Below are 25,018 nucleotides of genomic sequence, written 5' to 3'. Positions count from 1 at the left end.
CCGCTTTTCTCACGCCTTCAAGTGAGGGATATGCCGTGCTGCATTATTTTTTGTCTTCTAAGGCAGCATTCTGATAATTTTTGCGTATTCTTGGCCACACTGCATGAACATACCCTATTGTAGTCATTTAACATACTGGCCACAAACCTCCTCATACATATTTAATAAATAGATAAAAACAAAAAAATAAATAATAAATAAATAAATAATATGGCAAAAGTCAACTGATACGCTTCAGATGACACATGTTTAGAAAAGAAATAAGTCCTTCCTTGGAGCAGTTGCTGAACGTTAAGATCAGCAAAATTAAGGACAGGATCCTCCGACTTTTCATTCTTCAAGGTAAACTCCGTAGGCACAAAATAATTAATGGATTCTCAAGACGTCCACCAACTCACAGCTGTGGCTTTGTCCGCTATGACTGCTAACATAAGGCAAATGTCCAGACGTCTAGTTTTTTCTTTTCTCTCACCTCACATACCCATCCTGATGCTCTGGATAATTTGAAAAATAGCTGGAAGAGAGCACATACAAGAAAATCTTCAAGAGTAGAAGGCAAACTGAGATCACAAACAGAAAACTACAAGGGTCATTAAAACAACCTGTACAAGAACTGATGGTGCCATACAGGGCGGTGGAGTCAATAGGCCAAACCAATGACTGCAACTCCTTCATAAATGGCTGATAGCCATGGTGATCCAAAAGCAATAAAGATCCTCTAATCCACGAAAAGTCGGTGACTGAATTTGATTAAAAGTAAATATTAAACCTTGTATTTAATTAAACATATGTTATTAATTATTGTACAATATATTCACAAATAATCATTTTATATTGAATTGGTGTCAGTAACCTTGACTCCGACTCCACAGCCCTGGTAGCATAAACATGAAAGAGCCAAAAAGGATATTTCATGCAACATTGAATGATCTAAGGTAGGCAACAGTGTGTCTTTGTTACAATGATAAGGCAGGAACAACACATCTATCTTCTGTTTCTAGATTAACTTTAAATATGCCATTTAAAGACTATGACAACTTAAAAGGGGTATTCCCATCTCAAGGATCTTATCTATACTGATAACTTAGGTAAATCAAAGAGTTTTCCTAAATATATTGCTTTAACAATGCTGCTTTGTTTTCCTGCTATGTGTAATCATTCCTCTCGTTGTTTACACAGCATATCCATAGATATCCACAGCATATCCATATTCAATAGGAATTGTAAAGTGTACCTTTTATTATTAATTTCATAATATCAATAATACAGGTGAAAATCAAAAACTTTGTAATGTGCTTTATTAGATAAAGATTCTTCCTCCGCTTATTTCCCTTCATCTAGCACTATCACTATAAAATGTGCTGGTGTCATATAAAAGATGACATTGTATGTGTATTATTTCAAGAGATATAACAACTTCTAATATTTCTGGAAATAATACAGCTAGAACCGTGATCTTGACATCACATGAATGGTCAAGTGGCAGCAATGATGTGGGATGATCAATTGATTGTTTTTTTTTTTTAATATAGTTTTTGAAACCAAACCTATGACTGAATCAGAAAGGGTGAGAACCTTTAAAGGACAGATGGTATTTCTGTTTTCCTTTTTTTTTTTTTTTTTTTTTTTTTTTTATAAATCCACTCCTGGTTTTGGCATTAAAAATGAGCATTCTGGCTCTGTTATCCCTCTGCAGTATATCAGGATTAATAGTCTGCCGTCCAGTCTTTGTCATAGTTGGAGAGTGTGGAGAAGTTACACATATAGGGCTAGTAAATGTACAGACTAGTCAGTTTCCTATTCACAAAGCAAAGACGAGATCCTGGCAGGAATACATTACTACTATAATCTCTATATACAGCATATTTAATTGTGTATATATCAGTAATGACCACCCGTCTATACACAGATGTTCATCTTGATATTCTCTGCGTCTATCTCTCGGTGTGGTAAAGCTAACATGTATAATACACAGAAGGTAATATTTATAATGAGCATCATCAGCACTATTAAAAGGCTGTGCACATCTGTACTGCGTAACACACACATAATTCACAAAAGATTGGAACATACAGCAATCCTAACAACAACAACAGGCCTAGCGTCTTTTGTTTGTCCTGTATTGTCACTCTCCATAACTGTGAATGTACTGTTGGATGGAGAAAGACCTGAGCACACCCACTTGGCGGTTTAGTACCTCATAGGGGGGGGGGGGGGGGTGAGAGCATCACAACAACCCAAAGGCAACAACACATATAATCCTGGGAAGGTCGACCAGGGGAGAGGCAGCAGCTGACGGACGTCCCGAAGACGAAATATATAGCAGCAGGAATTGGACCAACCCGACCAGATAAAGGTTCTTTGTCAAGTGCATATGTCCTGGCCTGGATGGCTTAGAACTGCTTAGCGGCCATTCTTCATTTGAACAAAGCGTCACTGACGTGTTCAGGCTAAAGGTCAGGAAACCTGAGAACCCAAATGAAGACTCTCAATTGGATCCCCAGCCGTATATAGCGATGAATATGAACTATTTATTATTTTAAGCCTCCCTAATGGTTGAAAAAATGAACTGAAACACCCCATTAAAGGACTGGAGCGGTGCTACTATTATTCTGTTTAATCTGTTACTGCCATAAACTGATTGTACAACCTTAGGCTACATTCACACTAGTGTTTTAACGACATCCAGGTTTCCGTCCCTGAACACAGTTGACTTCCACAGGACTTTTCTCTTTGCATTTTTCTGGACTCCATTATAGTCCATGAATGCCCCCTCTCCTACGATAGGTTCACCTACACACAGCTCTCTATATTGTATATATTGTGCCGCTCCCTCACATGCTATATTAAAGGGGCTCTTTCCTCAGTATGATTTTGACTTAAATGATGAATTTTTTAGATATGTATAAAGCCACATTGTCACTATAATGGTGTCGTCTTTCCATCATATGCCCACGCCTCTACTGTTTACTTCATGTTCAGAAACCTAACAGCTAGGCTGGCTTGGCAGCTTGCCAAACTACAATTCCCATATGTCCCCTTGTATCGCTGCCACTCCCCTCTATTCCTCTCCTCCACACTCAGTAGCACATAACCTGGATGGCGGCACAGCCCAGAGACAACTGGCGACTCACTCTCATACTGACTATAAACCAGTATACACAAGGATAATATGTCCACAGATGTAGCTCAGCAACACAATATTACTGACACTGTAGATCATCAGGGGCTGAAAAAAAATATAGAAGTCTCCAGCCTTTGTGGAAAATCATGGACTTTGAGAACATATAGAGTTTGGCAGGTCTCATTAAAATGCAGTGATCTGATAAATGATATTGAGTCGAGGCAGTGTAGCAACAATAGAAAGACCTGGCAGCTACATGCTGGATAAATCTGCACTTGGCATGAGCTTTTATAGCAGTTAGCTGTCATATTGCAGCACTTTTGGACCGTGAACATTGCATAGATTGTTCAGGGAAGCTATCTGCTCTAATGTGACATGTACCTGGCATGTATACGGACTGTAATGTACAAGCTCATTCAGCATGTAAACATCTGTGGCAGTTATATTGGGCATTCATTCATCTGTATGATATCACAGGTCTCAGGCAGCCAATGTGCCAAGAAATTTACCACTGCCTACTTGCCTTGTTTTCTACTGATATGCTTATTATGCCAGTGTGTAGTCAATATGTTTGTTTTTTACTTTATACAATTCCCAACCTTTTATCCATTTTTGTTTTAAGAACAACCCTTTTACATAAAAAGAACCAGCTAGACAAATAAAATCTACTGACCAACTGTACATGATAGAGTAGAGAACTTAATAATTCTCAACTCTGGGACCCTCACCGATTGGGAGAATGGGTCTTCTATAACCGGTTTCCCATACAAAATGACCACTTTCTCACAATTGTTACATATGATTCCCTCTACAGCATATTTACACCCATACATATCCTGAGACCACTGTAACACAGTACTATGTATGGTAGTACTGTGGATAAGCATTTGTGCGATAAATCCAGGAGTGGATCTTACACAGGAGAAAGTATACGGTGTCCATCAAGTTCCAATATGAATTGTTTTCACTATGACCATTGTAAGTTAAAACCATAGTAATTGTTTCCAAAATGTGAAAATATGACAATTAAAGAAACATAATTAGATAACTAATATACATATAGCAAATCCTTCCACGTATACCTCAGAAACAGCTGCTAGAAGCTTTAAATTACTTCCTATAATAACAGGAGTTTTTTAGGGGTCCTAAGAGGTACATACAGTAACACCTGAAAAATAACAGACCCTCACCTGGTGCCCAACCTGACATAGGTAAAGAGATGTAGAGAACATTCTGGTTTGTTAGGCTGAATTCAGATGGGGTTTTTTGGTCTGGAATTTGACGCAGAAGTCGCCTCAGATTCTGGACCAAAAAACGGCTAGCTGCGTCTGGATGCCAGTGCAGTCGGCAATGACTGGCTCCCATTGATTTCAATGGGAGGCATTTTTTGAGCAGGATTTTGACGCAGATTCTGCATCAAAATCCTGACCAAAAAAACCCATTTGAACTCAGCCCTAAGCTCTCTGGCTAAGCATTGTATGTTCAGTTTGCTAAACTGGTTACAATTGTATGCTAAAAATATTAGGGCACATTTATTATGTCTTATACACTACTTTTCTGGCCTACAAGGCATGAAGTGTCACAATTTTAATTGTGCCTTTTTAAAATCTGCATTGCCTTCGCCGCTTTCCTAAAGAGGGGTTGTCAGCTCTGCCCAGCCCATTTATCATCATTTACACCAGAAATCTGGTCAATCCATACCACCATTCCCTTGAATACCAAATACATAGTATAATTAAAGGGGTATTTTCATTAATAGTAACATGCCTCCAAACACACAGTCAAAGTTATTGATATATGTTTATTATATGCTATATATGGTTCAATATAAGAAACAAAGTAGAATCAAGATCTCTGCTTACATCTCCTGCGGGTCCCTGATAAATGCTGCTTTGACATAAAATGATGTCAGCAAGATCTTCTAGTATAAGTAGAGTTATCTGTAAAGTCATACAACTTTGGAAACTGATATTATTCTTGGATTACAAGCCACTAAAACGTCTTAGTCTACATAGAATGCCACAGTGAAAATGGCAATGTTTGGGAGAAGATCTAAACTACTGTTATTGGATGAATTGACACACTCCATACATACTCCATACAAGGAGTGATTCAATGTCAGAAACATCTCCTGGAGTAATTCCTTCCAAGTATATACTCACTATGCAACCACTTCAGATTTTCTGTGTAGTTCTGCCCAGAAGATAAAACCCTGCAACATTTACTCTTACTTGTTACAGATACTGTAGTTTTTATGAATCTTTTCCAGTACTATTTTGTCTGCTATGTCCTATAAACAGACATGCTCAGGGTAGATTGAACTAATGTATTTCATTTTCCATTCACGTCTTTGTCCATTGTACATTTTTCTAAATATAAAGTTGTGCTAAAAAGTTTACATACCCCGGTGGATTTTTTTTGTCTTTTGGCCTTTTTTTTCAGAGAATATGAATGAGAACACAAAAACTTTTTCTCCACTCATGGTTAGTGGTCGGGTGAAGCCATTTATTGTCAAACTTCTGTGTTTTCTCTTTTTAAATCATAATGACCCTGTTCAAAAGTTCACATACCCCAGTTCTTAATACCATGTATTCCCCCCTCTAACATCAATGACAGCTTAAAGTCTTTTGTGGTAGTTGTGGATGAGGATCTTTATTTTCTCAGATGGTAAAGCTGCCCATTCTTCTTGTTCCTGTAAATTCTGGGGCTGTCTTGCATGTTCTGTGCGTTTGAGATCTCCCCAGAGTGGCTCAATGATATTGAGGTCAGGAGACTGAGATGGACACTCCAGAACCTTCTTCTGCTATAGTCAATGACAGGTCGACTTGGACTTGTGTTTTGTATCGTTGTCATGTTGGAACGTCCAAGTATGTCCCATGCGCAGATTCCTGGCTGATGAGTGCAAATTTTCAGTTTCCAGTATTTGCTGATAACCTGCTGCATTCAACTTTCCTTCTACTTTGACCAAGTTTCCTGTGCCTTTGAAGCTCACACATCATCAGTGATCCACCTCTGTGCTTTACAGTAGGAATGGTGTTCCTTTCATCATAGGCCTTGTTGACACCTCTCCAAATGTAATGTATATGCTTGTGGGCAAAAAGTTCGATTTTTGTCTCATCACTCCAAATTACCTTGTTCCAGAAGTTTTCAGGCTTGTCTCTGTACTGCTTGGCATATTGAAAGTGAGAATCTTTGTGGCATTTGCGCAGTAATGGCTTTCTTCTGGCCACTTGACCATGCAGCCCATTTTTCTTCCAGTGCCTCCTTATTGTGCATCTTGAAACAGCCACACCGATAGTTTTCAGAGTCCTGGATTCAGCTGATGTTATGTCTGGGTTTTTCTTTGCATCCCCAACAATTTTCCGGGCAGTTGTGGTCGAAATTTTGGTTGGTCTACTTGACCGTGGTTTGTTTTTTACAGAGCCCCTGAGTTTCCATTTGTTAATCACAGTGTGAACACTGCTGTCTGGCATTATCAATTCCTTGGATATCTTTTTGTATCCCTTTCCTGTTTTATACAGTTCAACCACCTTTTCCCGTAGATCCGGTGACAGTACCTTTGCTTTCCCCATGACTCAAACTCCAGAAATATCAGTAGCTGGAAGATAGAAGCAACAGTCTGTCTGGATCCCAGAAAGTCACCTTTAGTAGCCATCCAAACCCCTTTGTGTCAACTTCTGGGCATGTTATCAGGCCAAAATCACCAGGGTATGTGAACTTTTGAAAAGGGTCATTTTGATGTTTTTGGTTGTCATTATGATTTAAAAAGAAAAAACAAAGAAATTTGACAATAAATGGCTCCAACCAACCACTAACCATGAGTGGAGAAAAAAATTTTGTGGTATCACTCATATTTTGTTAAAAAAAAAAAAAACTCTGCCGGGGTATGTAAACTTTTTAGCACAACTGTAAGAGAAAGCGGACCAAAGACCAATTTGCATGCTGTCACAGGCTCCCATACACAAACGTTTTTAAGCCTCCTGTTGGGTATAGCTTAACCCCATCAATGTTTTTATGATGTCCTGTCATACACAGCAGAATTCTATATAGGATATACTGTACATTACTGCAGTCACCATATTTGCTCACTTTACATCAGCTCAACCCTAAGCACAGAATGTCCCACAGAGTAAAGTTTCAGTCTTTATATAAAGGGGAACTCAAAAACAAAGCATAAATGTATAAAATTATCATCACATGTATATATTCCAAGTCTGAATGAACAAGATAATAGTTTGGAATAATTTACTGGGAAGCAAGAGATGGGAACCACCATACCCATATTTCTGCTGTCACACGTACGATAACCTTATTTAGCTGATGGTCTCAGATATATGATATGGTTTGGAAAGTCAATTACCACTGACAGCTAATGCTTATTCTACATTGTTCTTACGTCTGTATTTGCTTGATGTTCATACCTGATCCACAGACAACAAAAACAAACAGTGCCAGTAGCCAAGGTCCTACAGGATATTTCTCTTCTTGTGGTCTCTAAAATGTGGAAAAAAGAATTTACAATTTAATTTGAGTGTAAAAATGACTGTCTATGTCATACAAAGTGTTAAACATGTCTACTATACTACCATTATGTATGTATTGATCATCACTTCTTCTGGCAAACACCCAGTAAATAGAAAACCATTCGCCTTCTTCTGTCAAGTTGTTAATAATTGTATTCAACTATCTATAGTTGTTCGTGAGAAAGCTGTAACCAAAGGCCCCATTACATCTCCTGTCCAGCTGGATTTCTTAACTCCTATCGCTAAATACCCCCAACCGGTCATGTTTCAAAATCATAGAATTGCACGTGTATTGGTACAGGTGTTCTCTCTGAGGAATCTGTTCAGATCACGACCTGGTGGTGCGATACACTAGAGTAGAAACACAGCTTTAGTGTTTTTGCACGTGGCTGTATTAAGAAGACTGCTATGGATCTGTACTGTAACTCTATGGGCTCAGTTTTAAATAGAAGCAGAATTTTGCAGAACGGATTCTGTATGAAATCTTTACATGTTTCTTTGTATGTCATATAAAGCAAAAAACTGCCACAATTCATCATACAATAGAACATGTAAAAATCTTTTTTCTCGGAAAAGCACCATAAGAAGTATCTACAGATCTATAATAGCCATGAGATCTCAGTTCTCACTTATCTATACATACAATAACACATCATCTCTGCTCAATAGAACTGTAAAACCAGACCATTCACATCTGAAAAAGTGAACGTTATTTCTTGTAATCTATAATGATCATCCTCCAGTTTTCCTTCAGACAAATATAGCCATAAAAGAGGACCTTTCACCAATTCCACCTCTTTGCATCCTTCAATAGTCCCTATTCCACTGATTCTTGCACAGTTGGAATTTTCTCTCTAGCCCCCACCATTCTTTAGCAATCATTTCTGTTACTCTCAGCATATGCTCTCTACTGTCAGGTGGGCGGTCTTGGACTACAGCAGACAGACAGGGACCGCTCACTTGAGAGTACACAGCATAACTGTGCTGAAACTAATAGCAATGATTGCTCAGGAATGGTGGGGGCTAGAGAAAAAATCCTAACTGTGCCAGAATCAGTGCAGCTGCACCTATTGAAGGATGCAATAAGTTGGATTTGATAGAGATGGTGAAAGGTCTTCTCTAAATGGATGGCTATAATGTTTAACAACTTGACAAAGGAGGACAACAACTTGAGGACTTGCAGTCAGTTGAATGTTTTACTGATACTAGGGTACAAATCACATTACGTATTGCTATAGAAAAGGAGACTGGACATATGATTTATCAACAGTTACAAATCACACCGCAATAATGTTTATTTTACACATGAACAAACAAGCAAATAAAAATAATTTATTAATAAAATACAAAATGTGATATTACAAGTAATATTCCGTTATATAACTATTGCCACCCTCTAAAAGATAATCCAAAAATGTTCAATTCAAAAGAGATGTTCAAGAATTATTTATTTTTTTTATGAAGGATAGGTCATAAATATCTGATTGGTGCCTGGTCGACAGCTGGCCCCCTTACAAAAAACAGCGACCTTTATAATAGTCAGGTGCAAGTACTGCACCTCGGCTCCCACTATGAAAGGTAGAAAGCCAACGTCTTCCGGCTCTGTGCACTGTATAGCACACAGACCTGCTAGAGGCCCTCCGAACACATAATCCATTTGGGAGATATAGGTCGACCCCCATTGATCAGATATTTACGGCCTATCCGATAAATTTCATAAAATCATGAAGAGCCCCTTTAAAAATACACCAACATATTTGTAGTTCTAAGAATGACTGTAGAGTTGGTAGGCCAAACCAACAGACTAAGATTCCTCTATTTTTCCACAGCCCATATCTTACTCCAGCTCCTTCATAAATGGCGTACAGCCATGGTCAGGCAGCAGCAGTAAAGCTCTTCTAATTCTTATTCCTAGGAGAATAAATATGGAATAAACTATACATCTAACCAAATTATATCTAATACAATATCAATAACTGTATAATATAATGTACAATAATTCATCATTTTATTTTGAAGCTAGTTTTGGAAATGGTAGCTCTTTTCCTAACACTAACAAAAACAGGCCCCAACTCCACAGCCTTGGTTATACTTATACAAATGTATTATAACTCCAATATGGATAGAACATGTAAATGACACAAATATATCTTAGGGTCCGTTCACACAGGCACAGAGGGGCGCAGAATCCACGTCATAATCCGCCCCCTCACAATGGTGATCTATGGAGACCGCTAGCGTTCTTTTTTCCGGACCAAGTTACGCCACACGTAATTCATGTGTGAACTTAGTCTTAATGGTCAACTGGCTATGTAATAATAATCTGAAAGGAAGGGCTGATAGCAAAAGAAAAGAAGCAATAAGAATAAGCATAAGAAAGCGATACAATTATTCACGTCTCCATCGGGATTTCGGTTTTTCTGTTCCATTGTAGGAACTGCGAAAATGGAAATCCCCATGGAGACGAATCTGTCATATGACAGAAACAAATAGATTCTGATATATCCCATTGATCACAATGGAGCCCAATGGGTACTGCATGCGGTACCTTTTGTCCACAACTTTAGACAGAATTTGTGGCAGAGCCTCCCAACAGAACCTATAACGCACATGTGAATATAGCCTAAAAATGCTGCAATGATGTATATTAAGAAATAAATGTAAAGGCAAAGGCTGAGGACCACTGAAATTCAGCACACAATTTCTCATGGTTTTGGTTGCTGAAGTGATCCAACAGGATTCAGGCCATAGGCCAATCCATGACAGGCTGTAATCTGGATCTCACTTGTAGACTAATGAAAGGCCTAATGCCCTTGGCTGTAATAGGCCTGCCATAGTGATGCGTGGAGCCTATTTACGGTCATGTTCTGTATGCATCTGACAGGACACATTGTGGCACACTCTATCGGATGCTGTATGTGTCAGAGTAATGCTCTATACATATGATGGAGCTTGTTAAGCAGGTCAAGGCATCTGTACTGCTTGAGACTGGGGCCCCACGTGGCGTAAATGCCTCAATTTTTTTTCAAGTCACAGCAAAGTGGAAGGGATTCTAGTGAATCCTATCTCCACATTGTGTAAAGATACATGCAATGGACATGCTGCAATTTCCAAAACCATCAAAACCTCTGCCGACTTTCTGTGAATAGTGCTATGGAAAAAACTCATTTTTTCCCACGGCTCTTTTTTGTTGTAGGACGCTACGTGGGCCTTACACTAAAGGGAATTTCACACAATAGTTAGGCCACATGTATATGACTTTGTATAGGCTGAGTGGGGCTTTTATAGCAGATTTCATAGCAAAATGCACTCGGATGATATGAGTGCCATCTGTCTCTCATCGACATCAGTGGGAGGGGGGTCTATGTTCTGATGCCATGCAGCAGGATAGGACCCACTTTATAATTATTGGGTCAGGGTGGAGCATCAGACCACTCATTGGCAGAACCTTGACCTGCACACTGGTTGTGTGCATAAGGCCTTATCCACTATCTATAGGATAGGAAATAACTTGCAAATTAGTGGGGGTCCAACAGCTCAGACCCCACTGATCAGTAGAAGGGGAAACTTTCATCTCCTATCCTGAATGGAGTGGTGATTGGGCAGTGTGCTCACCACCCCTATCTCTGGCACACCCACTGAAATTAAATTAAAGGGATTCTATCATTAGAATCCCATTTTTAAGGCTATTCTTCTCCTACCTTTAGATGTCTTTTCCACCCCGCTGTTCGGTAAATATTCTTCAGTATGTAAATACGTTTTCTCGCAGCACTAGGGTTGGTCCCCTGCGCTCAAACAGCACTGGGGGCGTCCCCTGTGCTGCGAGAAAACTCTCCAGCAACAGTCCCTGTCTTCCTCAGGCACGCCTCCCCGCGATGTCTTCTTCCGATAGTTTCTTCTAGATTTAAATGTGACGCATGCACAGTTGGCTTTGCGTGTCTATGACCATTTTCTTGTGGCCGCTTACACGGAGAGGTGTGCCAGAAGAAGACAGAGGCCATCGCTGGAGAGTTTTCTCGCAGCACAGGAGACTCATTTACATACCAAAGAAAACTGGGAATATCTACCGAACAGCGGGGCGGAGAATACTTCTAAAGGTAGGAGAAGAATAGCCTTTCTTAAGGCTATTCCTACATGTTAGTCAGAAAAATGGGATTCTACTGATAGAATCCCTTTAATGTAGTGGTGTGCACGTTCCCTGACCACCACACTATTCAAGACCTTTATCCCAATTTTTCCTGATCAGTGGGGGTCTGAGCAGTCCAACTCTCACTCTGCAAGTTATGCCCTATCCTAAGTTATCCTAAGGATAACTTTCTTTTGTGGGAAAAACCCTTTAATTGTGCCCCTGGACCATATTCTGCTTAAATATACACATTGCCACAAGTAGCCATATTAGTCATGTCTCAGTGGTTAGAACTGTTTCCTTGTAGTGCTGGAGTCCTGGGTCCAAATCCAGGAGTTTGTATGTTTAACTCACAGCCTAGACCGAGGATAAATCAAACCCTGCTACAGCAATACACCAAACTCTGGTCATTACCTGAAAATGCAAATTGGCTACCTACCCAAACTTGACAGGACATTGCCTGAAAACATCTGTCTCAAGGCCTATACTTCTGGTGTATGACTAACTGCTCCACATAATATAGCAACTGGGCTCAAAACCAAGCAACTCATCTAATAACCACCGACTGATCACTACCTATAAACTTCTAACTTATTTGTACTTGCCTGACGAAGGGTGTCTAACCCGAAACGTTGTAATTGTTATAACACAATCATTAAGAAGAATAAGTGCAGTTTCCACTGTGTTTATTTTGCCATGACAGTGTTCCCTTTAAAATCAAGGTATGCATCAGTGTAACTTGGAGTAAGTGAACCTACAGGGGGCAGTAGCCCCATCATCCTTGATAATGATCGTTTCCTAGGTGACATACCTTCATCAATGCTTTCTTTTGATATGTGGCAGAGATGCCACAGCAGTCCGAAGAGAAAAGGGTGCACATCTTCTATCACAAGAAGGTTAGAGCAGGAGGCTATTTCTGCTCTGACACTCAGACATCTGCTAGTGATGCCTGGTGAATACCCAGTGCATTGAGCTTCAGACAAGAGCAGCAGAGCTCCCAGGGAACAAAGATGCGCAAGTGTTCCTTTTTTTTTTTCTTTTTTATATGCCACAACTAGAATGTGGGAGCCACTGGGGACATTATTAGAGATGAGCGAGTACTGTTCGGATCAGCCGATCCGAACAGCACGCTCGCATAGAAATGAAAGGACGTAGCCGGCACGCGGGGGGTTAAGCGGCCGGCTACGTCCAAGCAGAAGTACCAGGTGCTTCCATTCATTTCTATGTAGCGTGCTGTTCGGATCGGCTGATCCGAACAGTACTCGCTCATCTCTAGACATTATCAGTGAACTTTTCTAAACAAATTTATGTTCCAACTGTAAATTCAAAAACTGAGTTAAAAAAAAGAAAAGGAAAAAAAAAAAAACATATCTAAACAGTCATTTTTTGTCTTTGATAAAAATTGTTTTGTGGGGGTGCCCAGAGTCTGAAAAGTTTGGGAAATACTGCCTTAAAATGTTGCAAATATCAGGGCTCCAGAACAGGTATTACTAAGTTATAAAATGACTACATGGTAGTAAACAGCAGTGTGACTGTAAAATGTAAAGAGTTTTTACTTGTTGAAACTAATAAAGTTTTGTCAGCGGTATCGACAAGATTCTATTACTGGAATGATATAAGCACAATAGGAGAAATAGCCTGTCTTTTTTATTGCATGCTTTATTGTCTTTATATGTTGTCCTGTCTCACTTGTTGCTGTCTAAATGCCTGGTGTGGACGAAACCTTTTTAGGTCATTGTTAGAGATGAGCGAACAGTGTTCTATCGAACTCATGTTCGATCGGATATTAGGCTGTTCGGCATGTTCGAATCGAATCGAACACCGCGTGGTAAAGTGCGCCATTACTCGATTCCCCTCCCACCTTCCCTGGCGCCTTTTTTGCTCCAATAACAGCGCAGGGTAGGTGGGACAGGAACTACGACACCGGTGACGTTGAGAAAAGTAGGCAAAACCCATTGGCTGCCGAAAACATGTGACCTCTAATTTAAAAGAACAGCGCCGCCCAGGTTCGCGTCATTCTGAGCTTGCAATTCACCGAGGACGGAGGTTTCCGTCCAGCTAGCTAGGGCTTAGATTCTGGGTAGGCAGGGACAGGCTAGGATAGGAAGGAGAAGACAACCACAACAGCTCTTGTAAGAGCTAAATTCCAGGGAGAAGCTTGTCAGTGTAACGTGGCACTGACGGGCTCAATCGCCGCAACCCAGCTTTCCCAGGATCCTGAATGGAATACACTGTCAGTGTATTCCCGTATACCCGATATATACCCCCGATACCCGTTCCAACGGTGTGCCCCCCCACCTTCACCCCAGAAATACCCTGCAAGTCCCCTAGCAATAGAATTGGGGCTATATACACCCACTATTTTTGCTACTGCCATATAGTGCCATTGTCTCACTGGGAATTCAAAGAATATATTGGGCTTACATATAACTTCAATTCCAGGGAGAAGCTTGTCAGTGTAACGTGGCACTGACGGGCTCAATCGCCGCAACCCAGCTTTCCCAGGATCCTGAATGGAATACACTGACAGTGTATTCCCGTATACCCGATATATACCCCCGATACCCGTTCCAACGGTGTGCCCCCCCACCTTCACCCCAGAAATACACTGCAAGTCCCCTAGCAATAGAATTGGGGCTATATACACCCACTATTTTTGCTACTGCCATATAGTGCCATTGTCTGACTGGGAATTCAAAGAATATATTGGGGTTACGTGCACCCACAATTTTTGCTACTGGTATATAGTGCCATTGTCTGACTGGGAATTCAAAGAATATATTGGGGTTATAAATACCCTCATTTCTTGCTACTGGTATATAGTGCCATTGTCTGACTGGGAATTCAAAGAATATATTGGGGTTACAAATACCCTCATTTCTTGCTACTGCCATATAGTGCCAGTTTCTGACTGGGAATTCAAAGAATATATTGGGGTTACGTGCACCCACAATTTTTGCTACTGGTATATAGTGCCATTGTCTGACTGGGAATTCAAAGAATATATTGGGGTTACAAATACCCTCATTTCTTGCTACTGGTATATAGTGCCATTGTCTGACTGGGAATTCAAAGAATATATTGGGGTTACAAATACCCTCATTTCTTGCTACTGGTATATAGTGCCATTGTCTGACTGGGAATTCAAAGAATATATTGGGGTTATAAATACCCTCATTTCTTGCTACTGCCATATAGTGCCAGTTTCTGACTGGTAATTCAAAGAATATATTGGGGTTATAAATACCCTCATTTCTTGCTACTGGTATATAGTGCCATTGTCTGACTGGGAATTCAAAGAATATATTGGGGTTACGTGCACCCACAATTTTTGCTACTGGTATATAGTGCCAATTTCTAACTGGGAATTCAAAATGCGCAAGGCTCCCGGAAAGGGACGTGGACGAGGCCGTGGGCGAGGTCGGGGGAATGGTTCTGGGGAGCAAGGTAGCAGTGAAGCCACAGGGCGTCCCGTGCCTACTCCTGTGGGGCAGCAAGCATTGCGCCACTCCACAGTGCCAGGGTTGCTTGCCACATTAACTAAACTGCAGGGTACAAACCTTAGTAGGCCCAAGAACCAGGAACAGGTCTTGCAATGGCTGTCAGAGAACGCTTACAGCACATTGTCCAGCAGCCAGTCAGACTCTGCCTCCTCTCCTCCTATTACCCAACAGTCTTGTCCTCCTTCCTCCCAAAATTCCTAAGCTTCACAGAACAATAACCCCAACTGTCCCTGCTCCCCAGAGCTGTTCTCCGCTCCTTTCATTGTCCCTCAACCTGCCTCTCCACGTCACGATTCCACGAACCTAACAGAGGAGCATCTGTGTCCAGATGCTCAAACACTAGAGTCTCCTCCATCTCCGTTCGATTTGGTGGTGGATGACCAGCAACCCACCCTCATCGACGATGATGTGACGCAGTTGCCGTCAGGGCATCCAGTTGACCGGCGCATTGTGCGGGAGGAGGAGATGAGACAGGAGTTGGAAGAGGAAGTGGTGGATGATGAGGACACTGACCCGACCTGGACAGGGGGGATGTCAAGCGGGGAAAGTAGTGTGGATGTTGAGGCAGGTGCAGCACCAAAAAGGGTAGCTAGAGGCAGAGGTCAGCAGCTTAGGCGAAGCCAGGCCACACCCGGAATCTCCCAAGATGTTCCAGTTCGTACCCAGCCCCGAAAAACTCCCACCTCGAGGGCACGTTTCTCGAAGGTGTGGAGTTTTTTCAAGGAATGCGCCGAGGACAGATATAGTGTTGTCTGCACAATTTGCCTCTCGAAATTGATTAGGGGCTCTGAGAAGAGCAACCTGTCCACCACTTCAATGCGCCGTCATTTGGAATCCAAGCACTGGAATCAGTGGCAGGCAGCAACGGCAGGACAAAGGCCGCCTGCCGTTCACGCCACTGCCACTGCCTCTGCCACTGCCACTGCTGACTGTGCTGGCGATGCACTCCAGAGGACGAGCCAGGACACCACTTCATCTGCCTCCGCCACTTTGTTGACTTCTCCCTCATCCTCCCCTGTTCCTGTCTTATCTCCTTCTCCTGCACCATCAAAGGCACCATCAGGCGCTTCTTTACAACAACCCACCATCTCTCAGACATTGGAGCGGCGGCAGAAATACACTGCTAACCACCCACACGCGCAAGCCTTGAACGCCAACATCGCTAAACTGCTGGCCCAGGAGATGTTGGCGTTCCGGCTTGTTGAAACTCCCGCCTTCCTGGACCTGATGGCAACTGTGGCACCTCGCTATGCCGTCCCTAGCCGTCACTACTTCTCCCGGTATGCCGTCCCCGCCTTGCACCAGCACGTGTCACTCAACATCAGGCGGGCCCTTAGTTCCGCGCTTTGCACAAAGGTCCACTTGACCACCGACGCGTGGACAAGTGCATGCGGACAGGGACGCTACATTTCACTGACGGCACACTGGGTGAATGTAGTTGAGGCTGGGACTGCTTCCCAAACTGGCCCGGTGTACCTCGTCTCCCCGCCTAACATTCCTGGCAGGGACACGAGAAGAACACCCCCCTCCTCCTCCTCCTCTACCGCCTCCTCCTCCGCCACCGCCTCCTCCTCTGCCACCGCCTCCTCCTCCGCTGTTAGATTGACCCCAGCTACGAGTTGGAAACGTTGCAGCACTGGCGTTGGTAGACGTCAGCAGGCTGTGCTGAAGCTGATCAGCTTGGGGGACAGACAGCACACTGCCTCCGAGGTGAGGGATGCCCTCCTCGATGAGACGGCAATATGGTTTGAGCCGCTGCACCTGGGCCCAGGCATGGTCGTTTGTGATAACGGCCGGAACCTGGTAGCAGCTCTGGAGCTTGCCGGACTCCAACATGTTCCATGCCTGGCCCACGTCTTCAACCTAGTGGTGCAACGTTTCCTAAAGAGCTACCCCAATGTTCCAGAGCTACTGGTGAAAGTGCGGCGCATGTGCGCCCACTTTCGCAAGTCGACAGTAGCCGCTGCTAGCTTAAAATCTCTCCAGCAACGCCTGCATGTGCCACAACACCGGCTTTTGTGCGACGTCGCCACACGCTGGAACTCAACGTTTCAGATGTTGAATAGAGTGGTTGAGCAGCAGAGACCTTTGATGGAATACCAGCTACAAAACCCTAGGGTGCCACAAAGTCAGCTGCCTCAGTTTCACATCCATGAGTGGCCATGGATGAGAGACCTTTGTGACATCCTACGGGTCTTTGAGGAGTCCACAAGGAGGGTGAGCTCTGAGGATGCGATGGTGAGCCTTACAATCCCGCTCTTGTGTGTTCTGAGAGAATCCCTGATTGACATCAGGGATAACTCAGATCACACAGAGGAGTTAGGGATAGCATCCGATCCGTCACAGCTGGAGAGTAGGTCCACACATCTGTCCGCTTCACTGCGTTTAATGGAGGAGGAGGAGGAGGAGGAGGAGGAGGAAGAAGAGTTGTCCGATGATGTGATGGTGATACAGGAGGCTTCCGGGCAACTTCGAATCGTCCCATTGTTGCAGCGCGGATGGGTAGACATGGAGGATGAGGAGGAAATGGAGATTGAACTTTCCGGTGGGGCCAGAGGAGTCATGCCAACTAACACTGTGGCAGACATGGCTGAGTTCATGTTGGGGTGCTTTACAACCGACAAGCGTATTGTCAAAATCATGGAGGACAACCAGTACTGGATCTTTGCTATCCTTGACCCCCGGTATAAAAACAACATCTCGTCTTTTATTCCGGTAGAGGGGAGGGCCAATCGCATCAATGCTTGCCACAGGCAATTGGTGCAGAATATGATGGAGATGTTTCCAGCATGTGACATTGGCGGCAGGGAGGGCAGTTCCTCCAGTAGGCAACCAAGTTCTCACCGGTCCACACAAACGAGGGGCACACTGTCTAAGGTCTGGGACACCTTGATGGCACCCCCTCGCCAAAGTGCCGCCACGGAGGGTCCTAGTGTCACCAGGCGTGAGAAGTATAGGCGCATGTTGCGGGAATACCTTTCCGACCACAGCCCTGTCCTCTCCGACCCCTCTGCGCCCTACACGTATTGGGTGTCGAAGTTGGACCTGTGGCTTGAACTTGCCCTATATGCCTTGGAGGTGCTGTCCTGTCCTGCCGCCAGCGTCCTATCTGAGAGGGTGTTCAGTGCAGCCGGTGGCATCATCACTGACAAGCGCACCCGTCTGTCAGCTGAGAGTGCCGACCGGCTCACTTTGATAAAAATGAACCACCACTGGATAGAGCCTTCATTTTTGTGCCCACCTGTGTAAAGCACCCCAACATGAAACTCCATGTCTGTACTCAACCTCTCCAATTCCTCCGCATCCTCATACTCATCCACCATAAGCGTTGCACAATTCTGCTAATACTAGGCTCCCTCCACCCTGATTTCCCCCAACTCTGCTGGTTAGAGGCTCCCTCCACCCTGATTTCCACCAACTCTGCTGGTTAGAGGCTCCCTCCACCCTGCTTTCCCACAACTCTGCTGGTTAGAGGCTCCCTCCACCCTGCTTTCCCACAACTCTGCTGGTTAGAGGCTCCCTCCACCCTGCTTTCCCACAACTCTGCTGGTTAGAGGCTCCCTCCACCCTGATTTCCACCAACTCTGCTGGTTAGAGGCTCCCTCCACCCTGCTTTCCCACAACTCTGCTGGTTAGAGGCTCCCTCCACCCTGATTTCCACCAACTCTGCTGGTTAGAGGCTCCCTCCACCATGAATTGGTCCAAACTGGGCTGTTTAGCGGCTCCCTCCACCATGAATTGGTCCAAACTGGGGTTTTTAGAGGCTCCCTCCACCATGAATTGGTCCAAACTGGGCTGTTTAGAGGCTCCCTCCACCATGAATTGGTCCAAACTGGGGTTTTTAGAGGCTCCCTCCACCATGAATTGGTCCAAACTGGGCTGGTTAGAGGCTCCCTCCACCATGAATTTGCCCAAACTGGGCTGTTTAGAGGCTCCCTCCACCATGAATTTGCCCAAACTGGCCTGTTTAGAGGCTCCCTCCACCATGAATTGGTCCAAACTGGGGTTTTTAGAGGCTCTCTCCACCATGAATTGGTCCAAACTGGGCTGTTTAGAGGCTCCCTCCATCATGAATTGGTCCAAACTGGGGTTTTTAGAGGCTCCCTCCACCATGAATTGGTCCAAACTGGGCTGGTTAGAGGCTCCCTCCACCATGAATTTGCCCAAACTGGGCTGTTTAGAGGCTCCCTCCACCATGAATTGGTCCAAACTGGGGTTTTTAGAGGCTCCCTCCACCATGAATTGGTCCAAACTGTGCTGTTTAGAGGCTCCCTCCACCATGAATTGGTCCAAACTGGGGTTTTTAGAGGCTCCCTCCACCATGAATTGGTCCAAACTGGGGTTTTTAGAGGCTCCCTCCACCATGAATTTGCCCAAACTGGGCTGTTTAGAGGCTCCCTCCACCATGAATTTGCCCAAACTGAGCTGTTTAGAGGCTCCCTCCACCATGAATTGGTCCAAACTGGGGGTTTTTAGAGGCTCCCTCCACCATGAATTTGCCCAAACTGGGCTGTTTAGAGGCTTCCTCCATCATGAATTGGTCCAAACTGGGGTTTTTAGAGGCTCCCTCCACCATGAATTGGTCCAAACTGGGGTTTTTAGAGGCTCCCTCCACCATGAATTGGTCCAAACTGGGGTTTTTAGAGGCTCCCTCCACCATGAATTGGTCCAAACTGGGGTTTTTAGAGGCTCCCTCCACCATGAATTTGCCCAAACTGGGCTGTTTAGAGGCTCCCTCCACCATGAATTTGCCCAAACTGAGCTGTTTAGAGGCTCCCTCCACCATGAATTGGTCCAAACTGGGGGTTTTTAGAGGCTCCCTCCACCATGAATTTGCCCAAACTGGGCTGTTTAGAGGCTCCCTCCATCATGAATTGGTCCAAACTGGGGTTTTTAGAGGCTCACTCCACCATGAATTGGTCCAAACTGGGGTTTTTAGAGGCTCCCTCCACCATGAATTGGTCCAAACTGGGGGTTTTAGAGGCTCCCTCCACCATGAATTTGCCCAAACTGGGCTGTTTAGAGGCTCCCTCCACCATGAATTTGCCCAAACTGGGCTGTTTAGAGGCTCCCTCCACCATGAATTGGTCCAAACTGGGGTTTTTAGAGGCTCCCTCCACCATGAATTGGTCCAAACTGGGGGTTTTTAGAGGCTCCCTCCACCATGAATTGGTCCAAACTGGGGTTTTTAGAGGCTCCCTCCACCATGAATTGGTCCAAACTGGGGGTTTTTAGAGGCTCCCTCCACCATGAATTTGCCCAAACTGGGCTGTTTAGAGGCTCCCTCCACCATGAATTGGTCCAAACTGGGGTTTTTAGAGGCTCCCTCCACCATGAATTGGTCCAAACTGGGGTTTTTAGAGGCTCCCTCCACCATGAATTGGTCCAAACTGGGGGTTTTTAGAGGCTCCCTCCACCATGAATTTGCCCAAACTGGGCTGTTTAGAGGCTCCCTCCATCATGAATTGGTCCAAACTGGGGTTTTTAGAGGCTCCCTCCACCATGAATTGGTCCAAACTGGGGTTTTTAGAGGCTCCCTCCACCATGAATTGGTCCAAACTGGGGTTTTTAGAGGCTCCCTCCACCATGAATTTGCCCAAACTGGGCTGTTTAGAGGCTCCCTCCACCATGAATTTGCCCAAACTGGGCTGTTTAGAGGCTCCCTCCACCATGAATTGGTCCAAACTGGGGTTTTTAGAGGCTCCCTCCACCATGAATTGGTCCAAACTGGGGGTTTTTAGAGGCTCCCTCCACCATGAATTTGCCCAAACTGGGCTGTTTAGAGGCTCCCTCCACCATGAATTGGTCCAAACTGGGGTTTTTAGAGGCTCCCTCCACCATGAATTGGTCCAAACTGGGCTGTTTAGAGGCTCCCTCCACCATGAATTGGTCCAAACTGGGGTTTTTAGAGGCTCCCTCCACCATGAATTGGTCCAAACTGGGGTTTTTAGAGGCTCCCTCCACCATGAATTGGTCCAAACTGGGGGTTTTTAGAGGCTCCCTCCACCATGAATTTGCCCAAACTGGGCTGTTTAGAGGCTCCCTCCATCATGAATTGGTCCAAACTGGGGTTTTTTAGAGGCTCCCTCCACCATGAATTGGTCCAAACTGGGGTTTTTAGAGGCTCCCTCCACCATGAATTGGTCCAAACTGGGGTTTTTAGAGGCTCCCTCCACCATGAATTTGCCCAAACTGGGGTTTTTAGAGGCTCCCTCCACCATGAATTTGCCCAAACTGGGCTGTTTAGAGGCTCCCTCCACCATGAATTGGTCCAAACTGGGGTTTTTAGAGGCTCCCTCCACCATGAATTGGTCCAAACTGGGGGTTTTTAGAGGCTCCCTCCACCATGAATTTGCCCAAACTGGGCTGTTTAGAGGCTCCCTCCATCATGAATTGGTCCAAACTGGGGTTTTTAGAGGCTCCCTCCACCATGAATTGGTCCAAACTGGGGTTTTTAGAGGCTCCCTCCACCATGAATTGGTCCAAACTGGGGTTTTTAGAGGCTCCCTCCACCATGAATTTGCCCAAACTCTGCTGGTTAGAGGCTCAATCCACCCTGATTTTCAAAACAAATGTTGGTGCCAATCTCAACTTACTACAAGGGCCAAATTCACTGCTGGTGACAAGCTCTCCTCACTGCAAGTGCCAAATACACATGTTTCAAGGTGTTTTCCTACTGTCAGAGAGGTGGTATTGAGTGTGTAAAGTGTGTAGTTGTTAAGCTGTGATGTTGGGGTAATAGAGGGTCTTTGGTGTGTTAGATGCCCCCAGACATGCTTCCCCTGCTGTCCCAGTGTCATTCCAGAGGTGTTGGCATCATTTCCTGGGTTGTCTTAGTGGACTTGGTGACCCTCCAGACACGGATTTGGGTTTCCCCCTTAACGAGCATCTGTTCCCCATAGACTATAATGGGGTTCAAAACCCGTTCGAACACACGAACATTGAGCGGCTGTTCGAATCGAATTTCGAACCTCGAACATTTTAGTATTCGCTCATCTCTAGTCATTGTTTTCCAATATAAAGCGAATTACTGAGGGCCCTGCAAATACATTTCATTGTTATTACCAAGGGAGATAAAACGTTCCTGCCCAACGTCTCTATGCTGAAACTAGACATCAGACAACACTCAGTAAAATCCAATACGGCTATAGATCTAAATGGAGCAGAGATCCAGGCGTGTTGTATCTTTTAGCTTTGACTAACATATTGAGGTCTTGATCCAGGAATCCCACTATCTCTGCACACTCACATAGCACATCTTAAAGGGTATTAGCTGAACCAAATGATGCTTTTAAGAAATAAGAACTGACTGTATGAGGAAATATGGCTCCGCAGCCCATAACAGCCATAGATCAGGTTTGATTCCTCCACTGTGGACTAGAAAGGTGACTGCCAGCTATGGGTTATAAGGTGAAAATGGATAATCTATTACACACACTTGAAAGATACTATGCTGTTTTCAAGGCAAATAAAGCAACCTTGTAGGAAGACTAGCCCAACACGGCACTACATAGTGTACAGAGCAATCACACTGTGCGCCAGACAGCTGATCGGTGGAGGTGCTGGGTATCAGACCTCTACCAATCTGATACTGATCACGCTAGGTTCAAACTAGCATTTGGGGTTCCATTCTTCTGGACCCAAAAACGTAAACGCTATCAGCTTAAAAAGTGTTACCTGCGGAAACCCTGTTTGCAGGACCCCAAGCGGGCCCGAAGAATGAAATGACGAACACTAGTCTTGGAAACCCCTATAAGTATATAAAACAAAAATATTACACAAAAAACCCAATCAAACACTAGACTAAGAGATGTCTCAAGGTAATAACAGACTAAAACTAAAGCCCCACATTACAGAAACGCAGTCTTTTTTGTTGCAGATTTTGCTGCATTTTTTAGAGCAAAAAAGTCAGGAGTGGATATAACACATGGGAAATGTCTAAGAACTTCCTCTGTCTTTTCCATTCCACTTCTGACTTTGACTCAGAATCTGCAACAAAAACGTTGTGTTTCTGCAACGTGGGCGCTTAGCCTAAAGCTGGCCTTACAAAATAGAAATGTATTGGCTGAACCTGCAGACAGGTGATGCTGACCATCTAATATGTATGGGGGCCTCCCAACTCTCCCATGGAAAGTAATGAGCTTCAATTGCACAATCCCTTAGTTTCCAGGGAAATAAGCAATTGTCTGGTGGCATCTTTCTCAACCACCCAATGTAGCATACCTGCACCTACTGACCAAGTGGGCAAGATGGCCCAATGAAGCTTCACCCTACAGCTATCATAAGTGTATGGCCATGTAATGGCCATTTAAATCTAGAGACATTTTGTTTCATCAGACGCGATTCTCATCTTCCATTCCCTAAAATGAAGTTTACCATCACATTGCGCGTACACAGTACTGTCATTGTGTACCATAGGTTTTCTAGCAGATGAGACAGATTTCAATTAGGATTTCACCCTAAGGGTGCATTCACACAGAGTAACGTGCTGCGTGATGCACGTGGCCCGCAAAATCACGGCCGCAAAATAACGCGGCGTATACGATCCAGGCTCCCATTGAGATCAATGGGAGCTTTTACGGCATGCAAAGTCTCACACGCCATATACATGCCACATCACGCGGCACGTTACTCCGTGTGAATGCACCCTAAGGCTGTATTCACACAGAGTAACGCCAGGCGTTTTTTGTGTGTTTTTTGCACATAGCGCCGTGTTAACGCCGCGTATACGCCGTGCTATTTTGCGGTGGCGTTGCCCGGCGTTAACGCGGCGCTATGTGCAAAAAACACAAAAAAAACGCCTGGCGTTACTCTGTGTGAATACAGCCTAAGGATGTAATATACAACCGCAACATTGTAGGAAACCCAAATCCACATGAAATCTATAAGTAACACATGGAATCTGTGGCGTAAAATAATTCCACATGTGTGAACTACTTTTTAGCATCTTTATTATGGCCGTCAGGTCTGGACCTTCCAGGTTTCTACTGAACCGGACAGAGATCACCATAGGATGAATATTAAGGCCATAACACGGATGCCACACTGTGTGAATGAGGCCTAACTCAGACTGGTTGCTATGGGTAACAATGACATTATTATAATATGGATTCCTACGGCTCCCCCATGTGATATACGTATATACAGAGGATACTGGACACACAGGCTGCAGATCCTAATGAATAGTGTGCGGGCTCCCATGAGGCACACCATGCATTATTTCTGTAATGGATCCACCTACTACACTTGTAAAATCAATACACACTCTATCAGAATTGGGAAACCTGTAGCTCTGTCGGCTGTGGAACTACAAGTCCCATCACAGCCAATGCCATGACTGCACCTGCAGGCTGAGTGAACAGCTGGCCAGCCATCTGATGACAGCCCTGTCATATGAGTGCATTCATGCTGCCTCCAGGCAGCCACCCCCACCCCTATCTCTAGGATCCGGTACCGCAGCTCACCCTGCACCCTATAGTGTGACCTGCGGACACAATGCACACAAAGCCTGGCACACACCACACAGCACCCAGCGTGCACCCACATCAGTCACATGATGCCGGCAGCCCCCATTTCTCACCAGGGTCTTAGCCACGTTTCCTCTCTGTGTGATGTTTTTGCTGTGTTTCTCATTTGCCATCCGGATCCTCTGCTTAGCCACCATAGTCTCTACGGGAAGCGAGGCCGGCTAGTGTGCAGATAACGGGTGTGCTGAACAGTGCCGTAGCCAGAGCGATTCCTG

General features: G+C 44.4%; 1 protein-coding gene across 2 annotated transcripts; it reads right to left on the bottom strand.

Annotated features, from left to right (window-relative positions):
• SERP2 (stress associated endoplasmic reticulum protein family member 2) lies at nt 1-25,018 on the bottom strand. Of its 2 annotated transcripts, none has more exons than XM_075262841.1 (3): nt 24,857-25,018; nt 7,521-7,618; nt 1-514 (listed from the first exon to the last, which is right to left on the bottom strand). In XM_075262841.1, exons 1-3 carry the CDS (start codon nt 24,938-24,940, stop codon nt 469-471), a joined length of 228 nt encoding a protein of 75 aa, XP_075118942.1. In that variant the 5' UTR covers nt 24,941-25,018; the 3' UTR covers nt 1-468. The 2 variants fall into 2 exon arrangements, with proteins under 2 accessions (XP_075118942.1, XP_075118943.1); XM_075262842.1 differs by having other exon boundaries at nt 7,546-7,618.

The sequence above is a fragment of the Leptodactylus fuscus genome, chromosome 2, assembly GCF_031893055.1.
Source record: "Leptodactylus fuscus isolate aLepFus1 chromosome 2, aLepFus1.hap2, whole genome shotgun sequence".
In the NCBI taxonomy this organism is placed as follows: Eukaryota; Metazoa; Chordata; class Amphibia; order Anura; family Leptodactylidae; genus Leptodactylus; species Leptodactylus fuscus.
Note: the sequence above shows the minus strand (reverse complement) of the source record. Positions and strands in the feature narration are given on the sequence as shown.